The sequence below is a fragment of the Epinephelus fuscoguttatus genome, linkage group LG5 (genome assembly GCF_011397635.1).
Source record: "Epinephelus fuscoguttatus linkage group LG5, E.fuscoguttatus.final_Chr_v1".
Lineage (NCBI taxonomy): Eukaryota > Metazoa > Chordata > Actinopteri > Perciformes > Serranidae > Epinephelus > Epinephelus fuscoguttatus.
The window spans coordinates 26,375,144-26,402,800 of record NC_064756.1 but is presented as its reverse complement, the minus strand read 5'-3'; the positions used below and the strand labels follow the sequence as shown (position 1 = coordinate 26,402,800).

At 41.9% G+C, this 27,657-nt stretch overlaps 2 protein-coding genes across 2 annotated transcripts; both read right to left on the bottom strand.

Annotated features, from left to right (window-relative positions):
* Positions 1–11,839: 11,839 nt before the first annotated feature.
* On the bottom strand, positions 11,840–15,869 carry LOC125888999 (extracellular calcium-sensing receptor-like). The gene is made up of 9 exons (XM_049576657.1): positions 15,745–15,869; positions 15,203–15,497; positions 14,987–15,073; positions 14,474–14,743; positions 13,995–14,198; positions 13,634–13,897; positions 13,046–13,273; positions 12,826–12,949; positions 11,840–12,747 (listed from the first exon to the last, which is right to left on the bottom strand). Exons 1-9 carry the CDS (start codon positions 15,852–15,854, stop codon positions 11,840–11,842), a joined length of 2,490 nt encoding a protein of 829 aa, XP_049432614.1. The 5' UTR covers positions 15,855–15,869.
* Positions 15,870–19,792: 3,923 nt separating this feature from the next.
* Positions 19,793–25,304, bottom strand: LOC125888289 (extracellular calcium-sensing receptor-like). Its single transcript, XM_049575556.1, has 9 exons — positions 25,087–25,304; positions 24,552–24,846; positions 24,222–24,308; positions 23,700–23,969; positions 22,132–22,338; positions 21,769–22,044; positions 21,142–21,369; positions 20,920–21,043; positions 19,793–20,703 (listed from the first exon to the last, which is right to left on the bottom strand). The coding sequence occupies exons 1-9, from the start codon at positions 25,194–25,196 to the stop codon at positions 19,793–19,795; spliced, it is 2,508 nt and encodes an 835-aa protein (XP_049431513.1). The 5' UTR covers positions 25,197–25,304.
* Between the last annotated feature and the right edge of the window lie 2,353 nt (positions 25,305–27,657).

Genomic DNA, 27,657 nt, shown 5'->3' with positions numbered 1-27,657 from the left:
TAATAACTCTGTAAATCACTTATTAATTTGTCAGCACGCTTATCAATAATGAATCAATCTCAATATCTGGGTTATGAATTCTCTGTGCAGTGATCTCAGCTCCTGTCCAATAGATATATACACAGACGACTTGGTGATAAATAAAGATTTATTTACTAAATAAGTAACAACTGAATAAATGAATAGCAAATGATGATTATATGACACAACACAAAATCAACAGTATATAAATGGAATGAAATGAGAAGTAACACTCGTGTGATTTACTTAGTTTGACGATAGTGGGAGAGTATATTAAAATAGCCTATATTATAAAACGCAGGAATGCACAAAACCATTCACTTAGACCTAATGAAACCTAAATTAAAATCAGGATAATTAACTAAGCCTCCTGCTCAACCTCACTCTTCACAGCAAATGCCCCACACACACACACACACACACACACTTTTTTCAACTCTTTTTAAGTCAAAACGTTGTTGCATAATATTTAATTGAATATTTTCAATATAAAATGTAATTAAAAATTAAATAAATTAATTTTATTTACATCTAAATAATCGTATTTGAATTAATCTGCACCCCATTTTCAATCCAAGTGGCATATTCCAGGCAGTACGAAGCAAGTGCACCATGGTTGCCATGTCCGCTTATTAGGAGGAGTTTGGATTGTTTGTATTTCTGTAAATTTGCTTTCAAATACTGGTAGTTAGCTTGCCTGTCTTAGTTGTGGATGCATTTCACGTTTTCGCCATTGTAGTTTGAGACACATTAATGACAAAAACGGGAAAGACGTGGAGAAGCAGCTTGTCTGATTGCGTGTTTCACTCCGGACATCTGGCGCTGCTCTCTGCACGCGCATACTGCAGCAGAAGCTGTACAGTGTGCCACAGACTGTAGGGTAGGCCTACATGAAAAACCAACCATGAAACGCCAGCTAACTGTCCATAACTTATGGAACAATAAGAAACGTGAGGTGACTGCACAGCATTTCTGTCTCTTTTCACGCGTCACGCAAATTGAGACCATGTCCCGCATGATTGGTTGTCACCCACGCTTGCATTCATGCCAGCCCACGTAGGCTCTCTGTTTATTGTCATAGTAACACCGCATGTGTGTTTAAGCCCTATAGGGCTCGCCTCTCCCGCCCCATATAGCAACTATTTCAACCTCCTTGATCGGTGACACTCGCTAGTGTCAATAGGCTCGTTGGAGATCAACTGCGCGTCGCCTGCAAAGTAGACGAGAGCAGGCAGCCGCAGCGGAGGGGGGTGACAAAAAGCTGCGGTGAAGTCGAACAGTTTCCCGACAGTTTCCAGCAGCCTTCAGTCCGTACAGGAAGTCACAGAAACACTCACATCCTGTCTGGAATGATGTCAATTCATTAAAAAAGTGATCAGACCCATATATCAGTTTGTTTTCAGTCTCCAGTTGTTTTAATTATGATAGATTAGTTTATTAAAATGCTTTACAGGTGATCTGTAGTTTATGTTTATGGTTTATCCTCCATTTGACATGAACTCTCCTGTAAATCAGTATCATATCAGTTTGACCTGTCCCCTCAGCTATACCGGCTAAATAAACTGTGTTTGACTGTAAGGTTCATATTTTCAGGAAAAAAAAAATAGAAGACAACAGCTTTCATTAAGGCTCAGTCAGATACAGTCAGAGCTTCACATCTGTAGGCTACAGATATTATTAAAAGAATCCTCAAATCCCAGTGACCACAAGTCTCTGTGTTGCTAAATATTTCAATAAACAAAACAGTCCAGTGTTAATATACAGCAGACTACGTATAGTTTATGATGAATGTCTTTAGTCTCTGATGACTAAACTTCGCGCTGGGGGCGAGTGTCCCACATTGTCCCTCACAAACCTACTCCTTGTCCCACATTTGGTTTACTGGGACCTAGTCACCCTACCTACAGTTGTGACCAATGCAGCGTTAATGCAGAGCCCTCCAGCGTTATGTTGCTCTGGACAGTTGAAAAAAAATGTGTAACCTCTGCCTTTGTAATGAAATTTGTAAATTGTTACAATGGTATTTGAATGTCTCATTTCTTTAAATTAATTGGTCCTGCGACATAGCATTGAGACTCATAATCAATAAATTTATTGGAATATGTTTTGTTTCTGGTTTTTCGCACATCCTTACTCAGGTCATATTTGGCCCCCCCACTTTTACACATAGTTAGGTGCCCATGAAGTGGCTGGCAGCTGGTTCCGATGAATCTGGAGCGAAGAGGTGGGTCAGCAGGTGCTGGTCTACTTCGTTCTGGTTACTCGCTTATAATAATGATGACAACAACATCGCTGGCTGTTCGATATCGCTGTCAAAGTTATTATTACATGCAAAAATGTTAAAAGTGTAATAAAGGAAATTACGCATGACAAAAAAGTAAAATGCAAATAAACACGGCAGAACTCACAGTACGAATAATAGGGAATAAGTAACAAAAGACATAGGGCAAAAAGAGAAGAGCAGATAACTAAAACGGAAAAAGACACTGCTAGAATGAACTGAAAAGAACAAGGGACGCAAAGAACAAGAGAGGAACAAAACAAGAGAGTGAGCCGCGCTGAGCGCACGGGTATTTGACTGGCCAAAAAGTGGGCGGCCTTGATCAGGGAGGCTTCCCTCGTGATAAAAAATATATCACCATGAGATATATTCAGAGGAAACTTGAATACTTTCCTGATATGAGGTTGTATACTTTGATATGTTACGCACGAGGGACACATACTCTTCCCACTATGGTCAACATTGACTCTTAAAATCCAATTAAACATACAGATTAACATTAAATCAAAATACACTTATTATGCCGTGATATCAGCTAGCCTACGTCAAATACACACACTCTAGATTAACTCAATGACAATATATAATGAAAACAAAATGAAGGAGCACATATTCATGCAACAAGTTGATTAATAAATCCCATAATTATATCTTCATTCAAAATATATAAAGTTGACTTTCTTGCGGTAACTCTTCTTAACTCCACCACAAGCTGGCAGTATGGCTACATGTTAGAGAGTTGAAACTAATATTGCATTCTGCAACTTATCAATCTTTTGTTTTAACAGGGTTGAAGCAAAGTATCATTCAGATAAAAACATGATCGTGTGTGTAAAAGTCAAGACATGTCAAACGGCCAACAAAGAGGAACAAGAAGAATAATCTCACTTGCAACATACATTTCAATTTTATCACACAGAAGCATTTGTTCAGCGAGGGGTAGCGTGCATAAACATAAACATCTGGCCTTGCTGAGGATGGCCTTATCAATATGCCCCTACATTCCCCCACTCGATTCCAATGTTGACCGTCCCAGGAACCTTGGATCGCCCAGGTGGTGCGTATTGAGGGTTAACGCATGTGAGCTGATGCTCAAGTCCTATACAGGGTTCACTACTTAGAAAGCAGGATGGCCGGGGCCATGGGAGTACCAGCTCCACTGTAGTCCCTGTCTTCCTCAACCTCCTGCAGTTCAATTGAGTGATTGTCTTTTCATGACTTTCTGGATTTGGCTAAGGTTTCTAGACCTCTGTGACATTTTTCCAGGTTGCACTGTAGAGCTTGGGAGCATTTAATATAGAAGAAAGCTATCCCGAAGGTCAGGAAGTATCCTAGGGCTATTGTGACGGCAAGTATGGTGTCGGGGGTTGACCATGCATGGTTGATGGGTGGACTAGGGACCTGGCTAGATGAGACAATCTCCTTGAGCACGTCATCAACCGGAGTTACATCAATGCCTTTATAGTGAGTGCCTTTATATTTTACCTGAGTTACTGTGTCTGGATCTAACTCCAAGGTGTGCTGGCTGAAGAACTCGGATACCTCTATCTCACTCTCGTACTGATCAGGGTTCAGATGGTAAAGAGCTAAGTCCTCTATATGCAAAATGGCATTCTCTGGTACAGTGATCCACAGCGTCTGGCTGGGCAGTGTGATGCAGGTAGCGGTGTCATATTGGTCATATGTTAGAACAGCAGTGCTAGCTGGAGTGTTGACTAGCCACCACAATCTCAGCCTGAGTGTCAGTGACCTGAGATTGGGATGTTACCGTTGTTGGGCATCGGGCATCTGGTGCCATAGACTTGAGGCCACATATCCCATCCGTGCTAATGGATTACTGGGACATAGGTAATGGATATCTTTGGTCAGGGTGCACATGCGCAAATTTGGGGCTAGGTACAGGTCCGGGCTGTTATCATGGTAAGCAATAACGGGAGGGGTCTGCACTTTAACGTGCATGTCACCCTGCCAGAATCCGACATTTACTACATCCTTTAGTCGACAGATGTTTTTGGAGGCCACGACTGGCAGATTGATAATAAAAGCCAATTCTCTGCCTTCAGGATTGACGTAGATTGGGACTGCATTACCTAAATTGTAGACCAAATGGGCTTGAAGGAGAGTGTCCAAACCTCGAGTAGCTGCAGTCAGGAGCCTCTGTACCAGAGAAAGAGGGACGAGATATGGAGGGATCCTACCTATAGCTAAGCTGTCCACGGAGGATCCAATATCTCGCAGCATGTCTGACATCAATGCACTAACGTGCTGCGTATGAGCATAATCAACTTGCAAAACAAAAAGGAGAGAGTTAACCTCATGCAGTGTTTCGTTTAATGTCTCACTGTGGGTGTTTACCACTAGGACGGTGCCTTGCACTGTCTGTCCTGTGGTTTGAAGTTGGCTTTGTTGTTGGTTAATTTGTGCTCTGATGTCTGGAATTTCAGCCTGGAGTTCGCCTATGTGGCGCTTAATGGTAGACAGGCTTACTGCATTGACTGAGGAGAGTCCAATGCTGAAAAGAGAACCGACGGCAGCAGCTGCGGTTAGCAGCCCACCAATAAACCATTTGGATCTCTTATTGTGTCCACCTAGTTCTGACTGGGTGATTGTGAACTTCTGTAGCTGCTGCAACATGTGGGTCATGTCTGCCTTAGCGTGGCGTATTATCTCCCTGTTCTGGCTCATGCCAGCCCAACTGGTTAGCTCAGCTGTGACAGGGACGTTCTTTTAACATACCTCCAGGGGGTTCAACCTACCAAACACCATTTGTGTGTGTAGGCGACAGTCAGTGATCAGCAGCCTAAGTTGTTCCTTCAGAACAATCCCAGAGTCAGGTCCTGGTTCTATGATCTCGGGGAGCACCGGTGTGATCCTCAGCCTGATCACCACACCGGTGATCTCGGGGAGCACCGGTGTGGTGATCAGGCTGAGGATCAAGAAGGTGAGCAGCCAAATCATCCTAACGAGGAAAATGTTCATGGTTAGGCAGAAATTTGGACTGTGCTATGTGGGTTGGATTAAAGAATCAGTAGCGGGTGAAATATAGTGTCACCCCCACTTATAACAAAATGATAAGATTGGGTTGGAGAGAGAGAGATAATAACTCATGGGTGAAGCTGTTGGTGGCAGCAAGTATGAGACACCTAACGTTAAGGTAGTTTTGATACCAGTGTTACACAATACTGACACTTTGTTTTATTGTTTAGTAATTCACGATTTGTTTTCCACTAGTAATTGTCACCCCCAAGTGTTTGACTACTCCTTTCAAAAACTAAACAGAGACGTTGGCGTTTTGTGAGGCTTGATCTGGTTACGATGAACCCATTTGAGAGTTGGTTCTTTCTGACCTCTTTTGATTCGGATCTGGTACACGACAGGTGAGAGCTTCTCTGTGATCACGTAAGGACCTTCCCAGCGGGGAAGAAACTTACGAGTGAGTTTTCCTGGGCCCTGGTTGCTTGCTCCAGTCGGTTGGGCAAAGATATAGTACCAGACCTTGTCCCCCACTTGGAGTTCTTCATAGGATGCTTTTTGGTCATAGTAGGCCTTGCGTCCTTCCATGCTGTTTTCTAGATTTTTCTGGGCAAAGGCAAATGTGGTCTTTAGGTGTTTGTTCAAGTCTGGGTCATTTGTCGACCCGTGATCATTTGGAAGAGAGAAACTCCTGTTGTTTGGTGGGGAGTGGCTCTGATAGCCATCAAGACCAAAGGCAGTTTTACATCCCAATCTTTGTGGTTGAATGCCACATACTTCTTTAGTATGTGGACTATCGTTAGGTTTGCTCGCTCTACCTGTCCCGAAGCCTGAGGGTGATGACTGACGTGGAAGTTGGCCTTCACGCCCAACATCTCCCAGAGATGTTGCATGGTTTCAGCGGTGAAGTGTGTGCCCCTGTCTGAGTTGACACGACTGGGCAGACCAAACCAAACCAAGAGAAGATGTGGTTCATCAGTAAGTATGCGGTGGTTTGGGCTGTGTCATTTAGGGCTGGCAGGCCCTCCACCCATTTGGTGAAAGCGCAAGTGACTGTGAGGAATTATTTGTTTTCTCGGGTTGATTTGGTTAGAGGCCCCACCCAGTCAATCTGCAAGTCTGACCATGGGAAAGCCATGCCTCTTCGCTGTAAGGGAGCTCTGTGGAGCGGTCTTGATGGTTGAAACTGGCAGCAGACCAGGCAGCCTCTGATGTAATCTGCCACATCTTTCTGCATGTGTGGCCAATATGCCACCTGCTGGAGAACATTATATGTTGCTTAAGTTCCTCTGTGTCCTGCGCATGGGGAGTCACGGGTATGCATTAGCATCACCCCCCTGTGGCTCTGAGGCACTACAAATGCAGGTGAAGCGAGTGTATTAGAGACATGCACCAGAAGGCTGTTGACAACATGTAGCGCGGGATGCGCATTGTGCAGGTGTTGCAGGCTGGGAATGGATTCGAGATCATTGCTGGAGATGGTATGGACAGCAGGATCCGTCAAGGAAAGTAGCATTTTATTGATGGCAGGATCAAGAGACAGGAGTGAAACCAGATCACAGTCAGAGAAGGCGGGGGTGACTGCGACAGTGCGCACAGGTGTGGCAGTCGGAGTGGGGGCTGCTGCTTGAGCATGAGTAACCACATAAACAGATGGGGTGGGTGGGTTGGGGAAAGCTTCTGGGCAGAGTTGCCAGGGCAACCCATTAATGGCACCTTGTTTAGCCAGAGAGTCAGCTTGGTCATTGAGCTCTTTGTCTTGGCCAGGCTCACAGGAATGGCCTTTGACTTTTTTCCAGTAGATCTGCATTGTCGTGTGGTTCGACCAGGTGATCGCAGGCCATGAAGAGCTCTCTGTGTCTAACCGGTTTCCTGTTTGACGTAATGAAGCCATTGTGTTTCCATGACGGCAAATGGCAGGAAAAACTGACATGCGTGTAGCTGGAGTCAGTACAGATTAAAAGGTTTTGACGTTTTGCACCATGAGAATGCCCGCAATTTCGGCATACTGGGAGGTTTGCTGACCCAATTGGAATTTCTTTGGGCCATACGGTATGTTGTTGACCCATATCACACCAACACCAGTAAGGACCTGAGCCTCGTGATGAAAGGAGCACCCGTCCACGTATGCCGTGATCACGTCTTTGCAGACGTTCTGATCGAAGTAGTGGTGATGTGAGGGTTCAGACGGAGGAGGCTCACAAGTCAGAATGGAAGTTGAAGGCACGTCATCAGCACACCGTTGACAGGCAGTGAGTTTGGTGCCTAAAGAGTTCTTTTGGTTTTTGTTGTAATGCACTTCCATGTCAAAGCTCTGTAAAGCCATCAGCCATGGCGTTGGTCACCACACATTCTCTAATTTGTTGACTGTTAAGGAAAGTTGCAGGTTGGTGGTTGGTCTCAACAATCACTTTCTGGCCACCAAGATAGTTTGAGAAATGCTTAACAGCCCACACTGTGGCAAGCAGTGCTTTTTCGCAGTCTGTGTACTTGAGCTCAAGGGCCATTTTTCCAACACTCATCTATGATTTCCTGTACAGGTTTATAGGATGCCAAAGGAATTTTGTATTGTCGAACATATGTCGGGGGTGCGTTCAGAGGTGTGGGGATCTGCACCGAGTGAATAGCAGTCAGGCCACAGTCAAGAGAGTCTTTGGCAAAGGAAGTTAGATAATTAAGGGGGACATCGCGGAGCTTTTTGCTCTCCTCATCACTGTTGAGAACATCGGCGTCGGCTAAAACTCATTCGACTTGTGATGCAAAGTCCGGTTTGGGCTTGATCGTCGAATTGGAGAAAGGTGACACAGGGCAGGAGTCTGGTGCGGAGTTGACAGACATAACAGTGACAGCTATAACTGTCACTGTTATAGCCATTTCTTTGTCAACCTTGCAGATGACAAAGAGCAAAAGCAAGTAGATAAAGTAAAAATGAAAGAGCATATGCAGAACATAAAAGCAAAAGGCTAAAATGAAGACGAGCGCAACAAGAGAGTAACAGAAAATGAGAGAGCAAGAGAATACAAACGGACTGAAAATACAAGAAGCAAGAGAGCGAGCTGAGTAGAGCGCACTCGTATTTATCTAGCCAAAGTGGGCAGATTTGATAAGGCGGCCTCTCCAGTTGTAGAATAGTCTCATTATGTTATTTTGGAGGAAACTTAATGCTTTTCTTATACGAGGTCGTATACTTTGATATATTACAAACATATTCTTCCCATTATGGTCAAAATTGATTCTTAATATCCAATTAAAAATACAAATTAACATTAAATCAAAATACAATTATTATGCCGTGTATGTAAGTGGAGTACCGTGTAAACTAAGCTACATGTCCATGAAAACAAGTTGATTAATGAACCCCAATTATATCTTAATTCTAACTATGTGGACTTCCTTACGGGAACTCTTCTTAAAGCCTCAGTGTGTAAAAATGGTGAGTAACAGTGACATCAGCGGTCAAATTCCAGATTGCAGCCCGTCCCGTCGGGTAAGTGACAATGGCCTCGTAGGACAGAAAGCCTGACAGAGATGGCATCATCCACAAGTTTTTCAAGTTTTTCAGGAGTAGGCCTATCTAGCGATGAGGTGAATATTTTTTTAGGAATCTAAACCATGTTACAATATTGTAGCGACCCTGCACTAAATGTCCTGTTGTAATGTCAATGTTCTGTGAGTTAATGGCATGTTTGGAATTGAATGAGTATAGGTAGGGGGGGTGGGGTGCGAGTGTGACAGGGATGAGAGCTGTGTGAGTGCGTGTGCTGGTGTGTGTGTATGAGCGAGCTGGAGGAGAGCAGGAGTACACAGTTGGAGTTAAAGCTAAGTTCTTGTTTGTTGGTTGTTTTGGCGTGGTTATGGCCAACAGTAACCTGTACTGTTCAGTAATAAACGGTGGTTTGCCGAATTACTGCGTCATCCTTTCCACACGTCCTAGTGGATGCTACAATATGTTATAGCTTACCAGTGAGATATAGGTTATCTGTGAGATATAACATTATGTTAGGAGTGTTTTATCTCTAATTGTTTTGGTAACACGAGTAAACATTAGCACAGTAATGCTAAAATAACACATTGTTAATCAAAGCGCATTGTCCCAGGGCGGGGAACCCTTTTACAAGTTAATGATATAAAAAGCATTTGAAGTACCTCAAATGAACCCTTTTCGCCCCCTTTTGGTGCCCAGATGTCTGGAGGATGCATCTCTCCTGACTGGAGTAAAATCAGGGGCAGGGTAATAAACATTTGACCCTCGCTTGTGGCCTTCTCATTGTCTATTTACTTTGGTCCCCATTTCCGAAAAAGAACCAGAGAGTGTGAGAAGGTGTGCTCCAGTTATCAGGTTATCACACTTCTCAGCCTCCCGGGAAAAGTTTACTCCAGAGTGCTGGAAAGGAGGCTCTGACCAATTGTCAAACCTTGGATTCAGGATGAGAAATGCGGATTCCGTCCTGGCCGGGGAACAGTGGACCAGCTCTTGACCCTTGCGAGGCTGTTGTAGGGGTTGTGGGAGTTTGCCCATCTGGCCTACATGTGTATTGTGGACTTGGAGAAGTCCTATGGGATTATGGGGTACCAGGGTTGCTGCTATGAGCCATCCGGGCCCTGTATGACCAAAATGAGAGCTGCATCCACATACTCAGCATGAAGTCAAACACATTCTCCGTGGGTGCTGACCTCCGCCAGTGTTGTCCCTTGTCGTCACCGATCCTGTTTGTGATATTCATGGACAGGATCTTGATGTGCAGCTGGGAGGAGGAAGGGGTATGGTTTGGGGACCACAGAATTGCATCTCTCCTTTTTGCAGATGATGTGGTTCTGTTGGCTTCATCACACCGTGACCTCCAGCATGCATTAGGGTGGTTTGCAGCCGAGTATGAAGCTGTTGGGATGAGAGTCAGCACCTCCAAATCTGAGGCCATGGTTCTCTCTCAGAAACCAGTGGATTGCTCCCTGGGGGTTGGGAGAGAGTTACTGTCTCAAGCGAGGGAGTTCAATTATCTCTGGGTTTTGTTCATGAGTGAGATTAGAATGGAGTGTGAGATAGATTTGTGGTTTGGTGTGGCTTCTTTGGTCATGGTGAAGAGGGAGCTGAGCTGGAAGGCAAAGCTTTCGATTTACTGGTCCACCTATATCTCAACCCTCACCTGAGGGCCAAAATGAGTTTCCTCCATGGGGTGACCAGGCTCATCCTTTGAGACAGGGTAAGGAGCTTGGACATCCAGAGGGAACTCGGAATAGAGCCACTGCTCCTTTGCATTGAAAGAAGTCAGTTGATGTGATTTCGGGCATCTGATCAGGATGCCTCCCGTAAGGGGTGTTCTGGGCACATCCCACTGGTAGGAGGCCCCAGGGCAGACCCAGAAGATGCTGGAGGGATTATGGATCTCATCTGGCCTGGGGACACGTACGGGTCCCCCAGGAGGAGCTGGAAATCGTTGCTGGGGAGAGGGATGTATGGGGTGTTTTGCTTGGTCTGCTGCTCCCACGACTTGTCCCTGGTTAAGCTGATGAAAATGGATGGATGGATGGATGGATGGATACTTTGCATTTTATCTCAAATTCAGACTGTTTGCATGATAAAGGAGGATTGTGCATGTTTTAGGTGATTTTCAGTTGACAATGTCAGAATTTATGAGCAACCTGATAAGGTTGTGCTTTTTTGTCGAAATCTTTTATTTGTATAGCCAAACATTGTTCCTTACTGTGTGCAGCATAATGTAATAACTTATATGAAATCAAAGCTCACAATGTAAAGTCAGGGCATAATGCAAGAAAACCATGATCCCATAATGTAGTAATAGTTTTGTGCATAATGTAATAAGTTATTACATTACAAGAAAATTATTAAATTATAGACAAATAAAAAATGTTTAATAATGTAATACATTCAAAACAGTGTAATAATAATAATGGTAAATTAAATGAGTACCCTCCTTATGTTCTTAAAGCATAAGAACCCTTCTAGTTTTACAGGTCACAAGTCCTTAATTTAACGTAACTGAACTTGACTGTTTTAAGGACATTTTCATCAATTAGTTTCAAACTGATTAAGCCTCTCAACACTAAAATATATCCAGTGACCTGGACAAATGAAACCTTGACAGAGATAATGTTGTATTTAATATTGTGGGTGATTCTTAGCTTCTGACATAATTATTCGATACATGTTTATCCCAGATACTTAAGTGTTAAATGGATAACAAGAGACAAAGCTGTGTCTCTCACTTTGGCCACTGGATGGCTTTTATCAGTGGAGATGCATTTCGTCTTGCATTTGGTTTTACTCCATATGTAAACAGATTTTGTATACGGAAATGCGATATGTGTATGTGTAGTAGTTCATTATGGGTAGGGAACAGGATTAAGACATTACAAAGACATTTTTTATTGCTTCCAGTGTCTTGTGAATGTAATTGTTACAAATTCATTACTTAATTAATTAATATAAAAAACCTTACTCGTTTGTTACATACTGGTTATTTCACAGGCAGATCACGACTGAATGAATACAAAACACATTGTGGTTCAGACTAGTTAATTTTATTGTAACTGCTACTTCTATCATTAAGTTGTTCCGCGACCCATGATTGCTTTCTTTGTGTTCCTCTCTGGTCTGAGCAGGATTATGTAACATTTGGGTCCAAACAGTGGCACCAAGAGACCAAAACTGGAGGCCAGGATGGCAAATACCTCCACTGCATCTGCATATTTTCCTGGAGAGTTAACATAAGCAGGGACAAAGGCCACCCACACTGCACAGAAGATCAGCATGCTGAAAGTGATGAGTTTGGCCTCATTAAAGTTATCTGGAAGATTCCTTGCCAAGAAGGCTAACAGGAAGCTGAGGATAGCCAGTAAGCCAATATAGCCCAGTAACACTGCAAAACCAACTGTGGAGCCAACTAGACACTCGTAAACGATTTTGTCATTGTGGTATTGAGTGTTTTTATGAGGCATGGGGGAGGCAAAGACAATCCAAGCAGTGCATATTGCTGCCTGAATGCAGGTCAGAACTAAAACTGTTCCTCTCTGCTGCACAGCACCAAACCACTTGAGATAGGCTCCACCTCCTGGCTTGGAGGCCTTGAACACAGCCAGAACCACCATGGTTTTCATCAGGATACATGATACACAAAGCACAAAGCTGATCCCAAATGCTGCATGTCTCAGTTGGCATGTCCACAGCCTGGGACGTCCGATAAACAACAAAGAACACAGGAAACATAATTTTAGTGACACCAAGAGTAAGAAACTCAGTTCTGAATTGTTGGCGCGTACCATGGGTGTACTTTGATGACAGGTGAAGACTACCAGGACAACAGTACATATAAATGTGCCCAGCAATGAGGCAGTTGTCAAACAGATACCCAGAGGCTCATGGTAGGACAGGAACTCAGTTTCCTTGGGAATACAGTGGTCACCCTGGGGGCTGGACCAGAAATCCTCTGGACAACTGGTGCACTCCATGGAGTCTGAGAATACAGGGAAAATCTTGAGATACATGTTTATATTATTTTTCCAAACTGTGATGTATAAAACTGAATACCAACCAGTCATATTGCTGACCTTCCCCTCAGAACAAGGGATGCAGTCAAAACAGCACTCAGGCTCCCCCTTCTTTCTGGCCATGCGGGTACCTGGAGGACAGCTGTCACTGCACACTGACCGGGGTGGCTGTAAGGAGACATATTTATCCATCATTGTGTATTTTGATACACTGTCAAGATTTACCTGCAAAATGTAGAGGTGTCTGAAGATAGCAGAAATAACCTCCTTGAATTCAAAGTTCCAGAAAATTTTGTCTTCATTGATTGTGAGTTCTTCACCCTTGAAGGCCAACCTCTTAACCTCACCAACATTCTGAACTTTAGTTCGTCCATCAGGGAGCCACAGCCAGTTCATGATATCATATATTGGTAAAGCATCACCATTCTCATCAAATGACACTTCATCACCAAATGCTGTGGTGAAGTTGACCTTTTGCAAATAATGTACAAGCTGTAAAAAGACGAAACAAATACTGAAAATGAGTAATTCCATCCAAACAAAGATTTATCATACTTTCAAATAGTTTGAACAAAGTCACTTCAACGACAATTTTAAATTTTGAAACATTTTTAACTTTTTTAATTTAGTCTAAGGATTGAGACACCAGGCTGTTTTGTCTTCCTGGGTTAAATAGCATTAATCAGTCATTACTGTCACAAAACTACATGGGAATTTATTTCTCCTGCTATGTCTAGTACTGAACACATGTGGGGGGGGGGGGGTACTCACAAAACTACATTCAGAAAGTACCTCAAGGTTTAGCAGGTGTTCTCAAAACATAAAGAGGTAGAGTGTAAGCTGATATCCCACCTGCCATGGCTCCAGTGTTTGCACATTAGCACAGCTGTGCCCACTGAAAGGCCCTCTCCCAGGCACACAGCGCAGCATATCATCAAGAGCATAGGCCAGAGCATACACAGCTTTGTAAATATTGTACTCAGGCCTGAGGTTAGAAAGATCTAAAATCTCAGTCTGCACATTCTCTAGATCTTCTTGTCCAGTGCATGGTGCCCCTTCAGCTTCAGCTGCTGGATCAAATTTACACTGAAAAGTGTATTCCCAAAACTGTCTCACCTTAAAGATAATAAAAAGACAGTATTTATAGAAATAACAATCCATGTTATCAATTAATGAATTAATTTGAAATGAATTCACAAGAATCAACTCTCACCATTTTATTTTCATAGTTGTTGTCATTTTGGTCAGGACGTATTTGCAAGAGGAATTCCCTGAGCCCAGGTATGTCTCCTCGACGGATTGCAATGCCCAGTGTGCCACTCAAGTATGGCATGAAGCGGGGCGTCTGGAGCACAGAAACTGCTGTCCAGGCTTCACTTGCTATCCACTGCTGGCCTGTCACATTCTGCTTCACCACCTGTGTGTCATGTCATTAAACATATATTTCAGACTTCTGTTGAAAAAAAATACACTATGTTTTGTAGCAAATATAGATTTGCCAACAACAGAGCCTCTGTCTGGCTTTGTTTGTCATATGAGCACAGATGATCAAAAGTTACTAAGTGGAAAATGCCCACTTTAACACTGAGTCCGCAAATTGCAATGAAAGGTACAGTAACTATAAAGGGAGTTAAATAAACTGTTTTTTCAATGCATAATGGGTGGTTTTCATTGTAATTTTTTCATTCTAACCTCTTCCATTAGATGAATCATGTGAACCTCATGTGCAAACACAATGACTACACGAGATGTTGATGTCTTTATCAAATGTACAATCCTCCTGAGTTCACTTGATTCACTGTCCCAGGGCAAAACCTCTAAGTAGGCCAAACAACCTCCACCAGACTGAGCCAGGTCAGACTGAAAGGATCGGGCAACATGGAGTCCATAATCATCATCACTGACCAGAAGGCCAACCCAAGTCCAGCCGAAGTGTTTCAGAATCTGAATCATGGCACGCACCTGAGTGGATATATTAGTGTTAAGGGAGTGGTGCACAGACTAAAATATCATACATAGCTAACTTTTAAATTTCTTTTAACTTTTGTGTGTTATACGGTATGTTTACATATGTTTCACAATCTTAATTAATCCCATAAAGAGAGAAGAAAATGATTTGTTTCATTTAAGGACAATTTCTATGAGCATTCTGTGTAGCCTGAAAGAGACATTATTTGGAGTTCTCAACTTGTAATAGTCTTTCACCTGGAAAGCATCACTTGGGATTGTTCTAAAAAAGGATGGAAACTGTTGCCGATCACTCAGGCAGGTACATGTGGCAAAATGACTCACCTGTAAAATTAAAGAAAACATGCAAGTCAGACCCTGTCTGAATATTTCAACAATGTATGAATTTTACAGGTGACATTAATTGAAATACAGTATATTAAAATACAATACAAATGCTAATAGGAAACTTACAATGGGCATTCTGTATAAACCTAATACATTGGAGATGGCAATAGAAAATGTTGAGTAGGAATCACCCACAATGCCCAGGACTGGAGGGGCTCCTAAACAGTTCTCTTTTAGCAGAAACTGTTCCTCTCGACCACTTGCCAGTGACAATGCACCACTGAATCCAATGACAAGTGCCGCACAGTTGTCATAAAGACTGTATCCCAGAGTCACATTTGGAAGCAGATTGGAGTTGTTGTTGATCTCATCAATAGCAAAGGCCATGGTCATGGCATGCCTGAACCCTAGAGTGTCAAAGCTAACACACAAAATGACACTATTAACCACTTAACAGCAATGCAGCTCTGTAAAAACTAAACTCTTAACCTGTATTGATAACATTATGCAGGTGTAATAAATTACTTTTTAGGGCTTTATCCTAAAGAAAATCAAAGTATCACTGAAACTCTCATGAAAGTTACATTAATCACCATTTACTATTATTATGAGCAGACATTTTAACTTGTACAGATCTATACTGTCTCTTACATGTCTTTGTAACTTACCCTTTGCAGCTGGGCTCTTGTGGCTCTGAGGTGAATGTTCGCTCAGGGAAGACAGAGGTGAAGTGGACCTCAAACAGCCCACCCAGAATCACATCACCAGGCTTTTGCATTTCATTAAGACGAAACTTTCTCCGTATTTTACAAGATGAGGGAGGAGAGGAAGACACAGAGCATAAAGAGGAGGAAGAGAAAAAGAACAAGGTAAGACACAAACACAAGAGGAAATATCTGTCAAGAAAAGGCCCCATAACTGCCCTCCTCCCTTCACATCTGTTTTTGGTCTTTATACAGGGTTACTTAATTTTATATACACCGCTATGTAATCCCCACTGCAGGCTTTCTGTCAATGTTTATTCTTTAACATCATCCACTAGGGTGACAGGGGCAGGGCACAACACACGTCAGCTTAATTATGTTAATATAACATCTTAAAGGGAAAATTCGGTTTATTTCAACCTGTCTCCTATCGTCCTAAATTTGTTTCAAGTGACAAGTGACATAAAAATAATAGCATGTTAGCTGTTAGCCTAGATACAGCCGGGGCACATCGTAGCTTCAGACCTGTTAAAACGCAAGTGAACGGGCATACTTCAAGTGCAAAGTTAGTCCACTAAACAAGCTTTTTCTCCACAAATACCGCCTCATATCGTTAGGATAAATGTCAGAGAATATATAGAAAATGACATGTAGATGTGTTGTCTTACCTTACTGGTGTGGTGCCATTTAGCTCTGCTTTCCAAAGCGTGGCCGAAATATCGCGAGAACAAGCAGCAATCTCATACCGTGCCTGAAATCTCGCGAGAACAAGCACCAACAGCTGGAAGGCAGAACCGGACAGTAGCCTGATAAGTTCATTAATTTATTTGATGAAAGATTTATAGAATAATGGCTGACTTTTTGCCAGTCTTCGACTTTGTGGAGGAGGAATTTGATTTTGCAGAGTTTGATGGCTGCCCTTATTCATTTGAGCCAGAATACACTGACAAAGAGCTTCGTGAAATTGAAGAACGGAGGAGGATAGAGAGAGAGGCGCAACAGGTAGAGGACGAGAGAGGAGGAATGGCTGCTGCAAGGCTGCGTAGCTCTGGAGATTGGTGGTGTACCTGTGAATGCTGTGCCCCAGTGCCCACAGAAGAGGAAGGCCTCTGTTGCAAGGAATGGGACCGGTTGCAGCCTTATTTTCAAGGTCTGGATGTGACAGAGGACGAGACACCTCCACCTGGAGTAGTATCCAGCTGGGCTTTATCTAGAGCTCGCGAGATTTCAGGCACTGTATGAGATCGCCGCTTGTTCTCGCGATATTTTGGCTGCGCTTTGGAAAGCAGAGCTAAATGGTAAACAAACATGGCACCGCACCGGTATGAGGCGGTCTTTGTGGACAAAAAGCTTGTTTAGCGGACTAACTTTGCACTTGAAGTATGCCCTTTCACTTATGTTTTAACAGGTCTGACGCTACTATGCACCCCGGCTGTATCTAGGCTAACGGCTAACATGCTAACTATTATTTTTATGTCACTAGTCACTTGAAACAAATTTAGGACGAAAGGAGACAAGTTGAAATCAACCGAAATTTCCCTTTAAACTTAATGTAAATGCTACGCCATATCAGCAAGTTTTTCAGCAAGTATTAGCCATCAACCATCTTAAAGATTTAAATTTATTGTTTACCTTTTCTTTTTTTATGTAGAAAATGAAGGCTCAATCCTATTTATTTTTTAAATACACTCTGTAAATGTCTCTTGGATTTGTAATCAGCTACATAGTATTGATTAGGTGTCTCTTGTTTGAGTCCATTTTTGTTTTATGTTTGTTTTTTGTTTTTTTTTTACTTTTATTTTTATCCATTTGGTATTACATATCCCATAATTGGATTTTGTTAGTACAACTTAATGTGTACCATATGTTTGGGTGGTACTTTGATGCCTTTTTGTAATGCTTTAAGGCAAAACAATGATATACCTTTTTCATTCATGTTGTGGACAGGAATTATGGTCTTTTGACACTATATTAATTCTTGTAGTGATGGTATGGTGTAGCTATATGGTATTATGAGCACAACTACATTCACTGCAGTTGATATCCAAAGTTTCAGTCACAAAGTGTGAAAATTTATTGACTTGGGTGGAGAGGCAGGATGCCTAAACTTAGAGGATTTGATTAAGTGCTTCACATGTTTGTATTCTGCACCAGTGGGTTGTTGTATAGGGGACTAAATTAAATGTAATAACATTTCTTTTTTTTCCACAGAGACAAGAACCCATTAAGGTTGTTCCATCTGTCTGTTACTGTTCATTTATGCAAATGAATCACTTGCAGAAGCGAGCACTAACAGTGGTATTCAGTGAATCAATTCATCAGTTCACACTGTATGGAGATGGACAGTAGCTTCCTCAAAGTTTCAATAATCCTTTGTGGGGGTACTAGAACAAATACAACTGTCACATAAAAGTGGTTTGATTTAATCTTTGATTTAATCTTTGAGTCTTACTCTGGTGAAAACTGAAGCAAAGTCTATCAAAGTTATCAGCGTTTCTCAAATAGTAGGGAACATGATGGAGCAAAACGGGCAAAAATAAAGAACGTAAGAAAGAGTTTCACACAAACATCTTTATTGCTTTCAGTTTCTTCACAAGGTTGCTTCAAGGACTTTTATGTGTGGTGGTTCCATGACTCACTGTGTGTTTATTTCTGGTGTTGGCAGGATTATGTAACATTTGGGTCAAAACAGTGCCACCAAGAGACCAAAACTGAAGGCCAGAATGGCAAATACCTCCACTGCATCTGCAAATTTGCCACCCACACAGCACTGAAAATCAGCATGTTAAAAGTGATAAAGTTAGTCTCACTGAAGGAACAGGAACAGGAAGCTGAGGATAGCCAGTAAGCCAATATAGCCCAGTAACACTGCAAAGCCAACTGTGGATCCAATGACATACTCACCAACAAAAACGTCATCGTAATATTGACTGTTTTTATTTGGAGTTTGTGAGGCAAAGTCCCAAGCAGTGCCGGTTGGTCCCTGAAGAAAAGTAAGAACCAGGGGTCCCATTTATAAACACTGCGTATGCACAAAATGAGGCCTGTATAGGCATATGCCACTTCCCATGCAAAGTTGTGATGTATAAAAAACAGTCTTGATGATAGAAACTTTGACCAATGCTTACAAACATTTTGGAGATGGGAAATTCACAACGTAGATGGTGAAATGGAAGCCTGATAGTACAAACTGTCGAATACTTTTTGGCACACACCGTTTTTGGCTTTTGTTTGTACATACATTTTTAGTATGGACCCTATGCATTGTTTTATAAGTGAGACCCCGGCAGTGTTCCTTTCTGTTGCACAGCACCAAACCACTTCAGACTGGCTTCACCTTCTGGCTTGAAGGCCTTGAACACAGCCAGAACCAACAGGAGTTTTACGATCATACAAAATACGTATATTGGGTGGAATCATCTGATTAACATATAGAAAGACAGAAACAGTATGATTGGTTTGGGAGACATTGTGGCAGAATCTGGTTGGATTAATATAGAGTGACACCTACAGCTGATGGAGTAGAAGCCTGAGAATGCAGCAGAGAGATTTGTGAATGAAATGAGGTGGTGTTGGAACCAGAAGTGTGTTTTAACTGTGCCTGACATGGTGAAAAGTAGGTCCTGTGGAGATGCATGGTAAACTTATCTACAATTTATGTTGTTTTGGATAGATTTGAAAGGACTCAAATACAAATTGAGGCCGAAGAAAAATATATGGGGTGAAATAAGCCACTCTGGACATTTTTGCTTCATTTGAAATTGGAAACCTGGGTTCCTGGGATGTGGAAGGACATGTCAAAGGTCTTGATAAGATGGTCATAGGTGGAAGGAGTGGCTGGGAATTTGGAGCATCCCAAGGAATGTTAAAATTAACGAACATGCCAAAATTTAAATAGTAATACTGTAAGACTCATTTTTATTAGCATTTTTTATTGCTTTTAATTTCATCTTTTGAATACAAAATACAGAGCGGGTCAGATGACTTGATGAATTTACTTTAATTGCTGATTTTATGACTTAGTTCCTCGACCCATGATTGCTTTCTTTGTGTTCCTCTCTGGTCTCAACAGGATAATATAACATTTGGGTCCAAACAGTGACACCAAGAGGCCAAAACTGGAGGCCAGGATGGCAAATACCTCCACTGCATCTGCATATTTTCCTGGAGAGTTAACGTAAGCAGGGACAAAGGCCACCCACACTGCACAGAAGATCAGCATGCTGAATGTGATGAGCTTGGCCTCATTGAAACAATCTGGAAGATTCCTGGCCAGGAATGCTAACAGGAAGCTGAGGATAGCCAGTAAGCCAATGTAACCTAGCAACACTGCAAAACCAATTGTGGACCCAACTACACACTCATAAACTATCTTGTCATTGTGGTATTGAGTGTTTTTATGAGGAGCTGGTGAGGAAGAGACAAGCCAAGCAGTGCAGATTGCTGCCTGAATAGAAGTAAGAACCAGAACTGTTCCTCTCTGCTGCACAGCACCAAACCACTTGAGATAGGCTCCACCTCCTGGCTTGGAGGCCTTGAACACAGCCAGAACCACCATGGTTTTTACCAAAATACAAGAAACAGAAAGCACAAAGCTGATCCCAAATGCTGCATGTCTTAGTTGACATGTCCACAGCCTGGGACGTCCAATAAACAGGAGTGAACACAGGAAACATAGCTTCAGTGACACCAAGAGCAGAAAACTCAGTTCTGAATTGTTGGCGCGTACCATAGGTGTACTGCGATGATAGATGAAGATTACAAGGACAACAGCACAGATAAATGTGCCCAGCAGTGAGGCGGCTGTCAAGCAGATACCCAGAGGCTCATGATAGGACAGGAACTCTGTTTTCTTAGGAACACAGTGGTCTCGCTGGGCACTGGACCAGAAGTCCTCTGGACAACTGGTGCACTCCATGGAGTCTGTGAAAACAGGGGAACAGAGCATTTAAAATAATGCCACTCCCTCCTGTAAATACTGACAGTTATGTTGGATGGGCCATCTATGCCAGAAATTGGAACTGTGATGTCTGCAGTGGTGGGAAGCTGCACCTTTGTCTCCATTGCCTGGGCACCAAAAAGATTCCCAAATATAATTTCATATTCCACGTTATAACATAATTTTATAATGATACCAACCTGTTTCATTACTGATCTTTCCCTCAGAACAAGGGACACAGTCGAAACAGCAGACAGGCTGCCCCTTTTTCCTGGCCATGCGAGTTCCTGGAGGACAGCTCTCACTGCACACTGACTGGGGTGGCTGTAGGGATTGTCAGAGTCATACCACAATTATTCCACACTGTTAAATTCTATTCTTGTGTGTCGTGCAAGGTCAAATAATCAATTTAAATAAGAAACCTGTTTGAATTCAAAGTTCCAGAAGATTTTGTCTTCATCAAGTGTGAGCTCTTCACCTTTGGAGGCCAACTTCTTAACAACACCCACACTCTGAACTTTAGTTTGTCCATCAGGGAGCCACAGCCAGTTCATGATATCATATATTGGTAAGGCATCACCATTCTCATCAAATGACACTTCATCACCAAATGGTGTAGTGAAGTTGACCTTTTGCAAGTAATATGTGAGCTACAAAGGGTTACAATATAGATAAGTATTGTGACAAGGAGACTTGAAAAAAAAAATACTGTTCCTGACTGTGCATATGGTTTCAGATTATCTTTGTGATTGACTGGTGAATTAGTCATTATTCTAAAAACATGAAAATGCGAGCTCTCTAAATGTCATTAACCACTGTTGCCATTAAGTAATCATGTTTTTCACACACAAAATAAAAGGAACTTTATTTTGTCTTGCAACTTAAAGATTCTGCCCTCTACTCAAAGACAAAATATTAAAACTGACCTACTAATGCCATAGTTGAAATTGTCTTCATTTCCCCAAATGAATATATATGTCAGTAAGTACCTTAGGATGTAGCAGCTGTTTTCAAAAACTAAACAGGTGGAGTGTAAACTGATATCACACCTGCCACGGCTCCAATGTTTGCAGAGTGGCACAGCTGTGCCTGCTGAAAGGCCCTCTCCCTGGCTCACACCGCAGCATGTCATCAAGAGCATACGCCAGGGCATACACAGCCTTGTATATATTGTACTCAGGCCTGAGATTAGAAACATCCAGAAACTCAGTCTCCACACTCTCTAGGTCTTCATCACCAGTGCATGGTTCTTCCCCAGCCTCCATCCAACCTGCTGGAGGGGGAGCAAATCTGCACTGGAACGTCTGCTCCCAAAACTGCCTCACCTGAAATGTGTTTAAAACAAAGTCTTAACAAAAATAACAATATTAATTACTCTGATTACAGATGTGATCGTAAGGGTACAATTTTACCATGCTATGGCCAAAATTATTACTGTCATGTAGGTCAGGACGTATTCTTAACAGAAAATCCCTGAGCCCTGGTATTTCTCCTCTGCGGATGGCAATGCCCAGAGTGCCACCCAGGTACGGCATGAGACGGGGAGTCTGGAGAACAGCAGCTGCAGTCCAGGCTTCACTGGCCATCCACTGAAGGCCTGTCACATTCTGCCTCACCACCTGTAAAGTGTATAATTTTAATATAACTAGTCCATACCCATTGAGTGCACAGCTGCCAGCGTACAGTTTCACATGGTGTGTATTTGGGATACAGGTCATAGGAAATTGCAGATTAAATAGTCAACTGAACCCATTAAGAAGAGCAATGTATTCAGACAGAGTTTTTGTGAATTTGATACGATTGCTTTGTTGAAAGTACAGTAGTGCCATTGCCAATAGTGGGATAGTTAGTGGGCTAAAACTGTATATTAGTAGTTGAGGTAGCACGTTGAAAGGCAGATAGTTAAAGTGTTTATGTGTTGTATTGACTTAAAAGTGGGGCACGCTGACAGAATGACACACTGACAGTTTCTGTGATTATGTACAGCATACCATATCATGACTTAGTCATAGCAAAAATGAGAAAAAAAACTCCAACATTCGGCCACAGGGGGAGCCACAGCGATTGGTCGTATTTTAGTGATTTTTAAGCATTTTTCTGTTGTTATAGCGCCACCCAGTTGTCAATTAGAGTTAAATTTCTCCAGTCACCTTGAGGCGTCCTGTTCTACATATCTACCAAGTTCAGTAAAAATGGATATTGCGGTTAGGCCTAGATAAGAAATTAGCTCTCTAGCGCCTCCATTTTGTTTGATCAGGTCAATAATGGAGGGGTCCCCTCAGATTATGTGTGGTCATATGTCTACAAAGTTGCGTGGTGACCGGTGAAACCCTTGAGATGTTATACACCTTTATGTGATGAGCCACGCCCTCCACAATATTCATTGCCTTATAGAAGCTCAGTTTTAGTAAGTTTTCCAACTTTTGCCAAGAGGGAACTTTAGATATTGGTCCCTAGATTGTGTTCACCCAGTTTCATGCAGATCGGTCAAACTTCCTAGGAAGAGATTGATTTTAAGCTTTTTTCAAAAAATTCAAAATGGTGGAAAATCTGTATAACCTCAAGTTATGGGTTCTTGAGGCAAATTTGTTCCTCATGAGGAGAGGCATCTCTGTGCAAAGTGTCATGTCTCTACGACATACGGGGCATGAGATATGCCCTTTCAAAGTTTGCAATTTCAATCGGTTGCTATAGCGCCCCCCTTTGGCCAATTGATGTAATATTGCTTCATTTGCATCCTCCCATGACCCTCTACCACTGTGCCAAATTTCACATGGATTGACCAAGTCAGTGAGGAGAAAAACGTGAAACAGACACACCCACACACACACCCACAGACAGACAGACAGAGTTTTCGTCATTATATAGTAAGATAATAATAATGAAAAAAAATGAAAAACATTCAGACCAATGTGAAACATATAGATTCTACTTTGTAGGGCTGAATCACTACAACATAGATAAATGGATGGATGGATACCTCTTCCATAAGTTGAATCATGTGGATTTGATGTGCAAACACAATGACCACACGAGCTGTGGATGTCTTCATCACTGTAACAATCCTCTTTAGTTCAGCTGGGTTGTCACCCCAGGGTAAAATCTCTGAGTAGGCTAGACAACCTCCACCAGACTGAGCCAGGTCTGATTGAAAGGATCGCGCAACATGGAGTCCATAATCATCATCACTGACCAGCAGACCTGCCCATGTCCAGCCAAAGTGTTTCAGAATCTGAATCATGGCACGCACCTGATTTTATAGAGAGCAGGGGGATTAGTGCACAATTTAGGATAGCCTTTCAGTGAAAACCTAGCCATTTGTGCCACACCATAAAATTACAATTACTGATCCCACTACACTCCTTTTTCTAAATCAGCGATTATACAGAAAGTAAATGCAGCACTTTTCCAGACAAGAAAAACTATTCAGTTTTCACTCACTCTCACTCAAAATCTCTGCAAAACATATTTTGCATTTGTTTTTGTTAGAAGAGAGTTTCACCTGAAAAGCATCACTGGGGATTGTTCTAAAGAAAGATGGAAACCTTTGCCGATCACTCAAGCAGGAACATGTGGCAAAATAACTCACCTATAACACAGTATGCACACAGGTTTTACTTGCAAGTCAGCAGAAACATTTAAAATGTTTCACCAATTTAACATTTCATCATTATGAAATCTTAAACAAAACTATCACCTCAAATCAAATAAATGCTTGTTGGAGAAGCTGTAGCTGAGATTTAATGTATAATGTTCTATCATTTTAACATGTGAAATTTATTCAAATATGGCACATCAAAAACACTGCTGAGACTGGAGGGAGTAAACTTACAATGGGCAGTTTGAATAAACCTATCACATCAGAGGTGGCAATAGAAAATGTTGAGAAGGAATCACCCACAATCCCCAGGACTGGAGGGGTTCCCAAACAAGTCTCCTCGAGCAGAAACTGCTCTTCTCGACCACTGGCCAATGATAATGCACCACTGAATCCAATTACAAGTGTAGCACAGTTGTCATAAAGACTGTATCCCAGAGTCACATTAGGCAGCAGGTTGGAGTTGTTGTTGATCTCATCAATAGCAAAGGCCATGGTCATGGCATGCCTGAACCCTGGAGGGTCAAAGCTAGCACAAAGAATGTTGCTATCAACCACAAAATATTATGCAAAAAGTACATTATCAATTATCCATTATGCACATTGTGTGCTTTGTGTGTGAAGTATAATGTCACAATCAAATACTAAAGAGTAAAACATTATCTATCCACTATCTTTTGTCTGCTGTGTGTGTGTGTGTGTGTGTGTGTGTGTGTGTGTGTGTGTGTGTGTGTGTGTGTGTGTGTGTGTGTGTCTGTGTGAAACTTACCCTTGGCAGATGAGCTGATGTGGTTCTGAGGTGAACGTCAGCTCAGGTAAGACTGAGGTATAGTGGACCTCAAACAGCCCACCCAGGATCACATCACCTGGCTTGTGCATCCCATTAAAATAAAACTGTCTCCTTAATTTACAAGATGAGAAAAGAGAGGAAGCCTCTGTCAAGAAAATGGAAGAAGAGGACAAAATCAAGATCAGGTCGACATATAATAACAAAAATGTGTTGAGAACTGCCCCCATAACCGCCCTCATCTCTACACCCCTGTTACTGAGCTTCAAATATGGTTGCTTAATTTTATAGCCTATGTCATCTCCTTTGGTGCTTTTTGTCATAATTTAACACCACCCATCAGGGCTCATGTAGAGGCAGGGCATATACATCTTAAATTAGCTCAACAGACACTGAATACCATAATTACATCATTATGTTTTGTATTTTCTATTAATTAATTTGAGGTCTTAAATCATTTTTTATTGGCAAAGCTGGAGCTCACCTTGAGTTTCTGTCTGTGAAATGTAAAGAATTATGCTGAGCAGAGTGACAGATAAATTCTGTTTTTACCAAAAATTCACATATAAATGGGAAAATTCTGAAAGTACAGTTGAGATAAACAAGAACAAAGAAATACAGCAAAGACAATGATTATGTTCACACTATGATTATCATTTCTAAAAGGACACAATAACATTAGTTTTAAATGTTTATATTATTGTGTGTGCAGTGTTGTGTGGAATTTTTTTTATTTACAATTATAAATCTAATTTGAGAGTGGGGAATAGAATCTAAAGGTCTAAATCCTTTAAATCATAATGGCCATCTTTTATTTTCTTGTGTAAACTTCAGAACAGGTGAAGCTGCATATATTGTGCCTAATTATAGGCTGTCACCTCTGTCATGATAGATCACAGAAGCCAAAGTACCACCATGGTTTTCCTTTGAGTTTCAAGGGCAGGGCTGGACCCTTTATAAAAGTCTGTGAAGTATCAGTATGGTTGCTGCAAACATATTAATGCTGATGTGACATTTGGCTATTGCCAGTAAAGTAAGAACCATTGATCAGGAGGTTCATCAACATTTATGAGGTGCTTTGCATTGACCATTTATGAAAATGTTGATTGCTCCAATCTCGAGCTAGTGTTTGGTTTGTCTATTCTGGACTACTATAGAAACATGGTCGTTTCAAAATCGTGGACTATGTAGATATAAAGGGCTCATTCTAAGGTTACAAAAACACAACAATTGTTATATTCAGGACATTATACATTAAGGAAAACATATTCCATTTTTGCAAATATATACCTGTAAATCCCACACACTGGACTTTTAACTGGAACAATGAAAATATGCTTTTGTCCTTTGTCCATTTGACTTGGTGACTATGAATTAAACTCATCAAACTTCTTGACTATCTTAAGAATACAGCCTGTCCTCCCCCAAAATATGACCTCACAGACTGGTTGTATAAGCAGCCACAGTTAAACTACTTGGACAGATACCGGTTACTATACATTAAATGACACTTTACTACGCTGACCCTACCCACTAGAGAAGCTAAGCTACAGCATGGCAAAAGCTTTTTTTTAGTTTTGTTTTACAGACCTTCATGTATAACCTCATTATCATGGCCAGGTCAAGGAACAGGAACTGGCTATGTTCCACACAGTGCAGTAGCACTAACCAAGTTTTTGTTCCCAATCAACTGGAAGAAGAGCAGCCCCCTAACACACTAACGAGTGGAGTGTCTGTGCAGGTTGTGCAGACCATCCAGGCAGCAAGAGTGGGGTCCACCACTGCTTGTTACAAGGCAAAGTGGTTGGGGTTTAAATGCTGGTACGAGGAAAGAAAGCTAGATCCCCTGTCATGTGCAGTTGTCTCTGTTCTTTCCATTTTGTAGTGTTTGATGGATAGAGGGCTGTCACTTGCCACTATTACTGCATGGTTAACCTCAGCTAGAGAATGTATGAACTAACAGCCCTTTCGGTGCACCAGAATGTCTTTCTGCTTTGTGGTGACTGCAATGGGGCTTCTCTCAGTCCCTCCATTGTTCCTATAAGATGTTCTCAAGAACATAAGGAGTTCGTTCAGGTCAAGAGCAATACAGTTAGATGCTTTTTGTCCTCCACCCCATGAGGGGGACAGGGAGGCAAAATTGCATCTGTTCTGCCAAGTTCTTGTGTTGGCATGTAATGTTGAACACACGGCCCCTTTCAGACACACTGAAGAGCTGTTTGTGTGCTTTGGTGATGGTATGGCCAGTCACGACCTATTCAAGAAATGTCTTGGAAGATGGCTTTGTGAGTGCATCTCCCAAGCCTACAGGTGGGTGGGCCCTCCCACTATGGTCACTCTGTGACTCTGTGGACATTGTTGGGAGCCTTGTTCAGCAGGGTGAGTGTTGAGGACATAGATAAGATAAGATCAGAGAAGATAAGATAAGATACACCTTTATTGATCCCACAATTGAGAAATTCCAGGGTTACAGCTGTCAAGGAGAAAAAACTAGGCATTCAATGAAATTATGAAAATACAAGAAACTGCAATTAATAATCATAATAATAATAA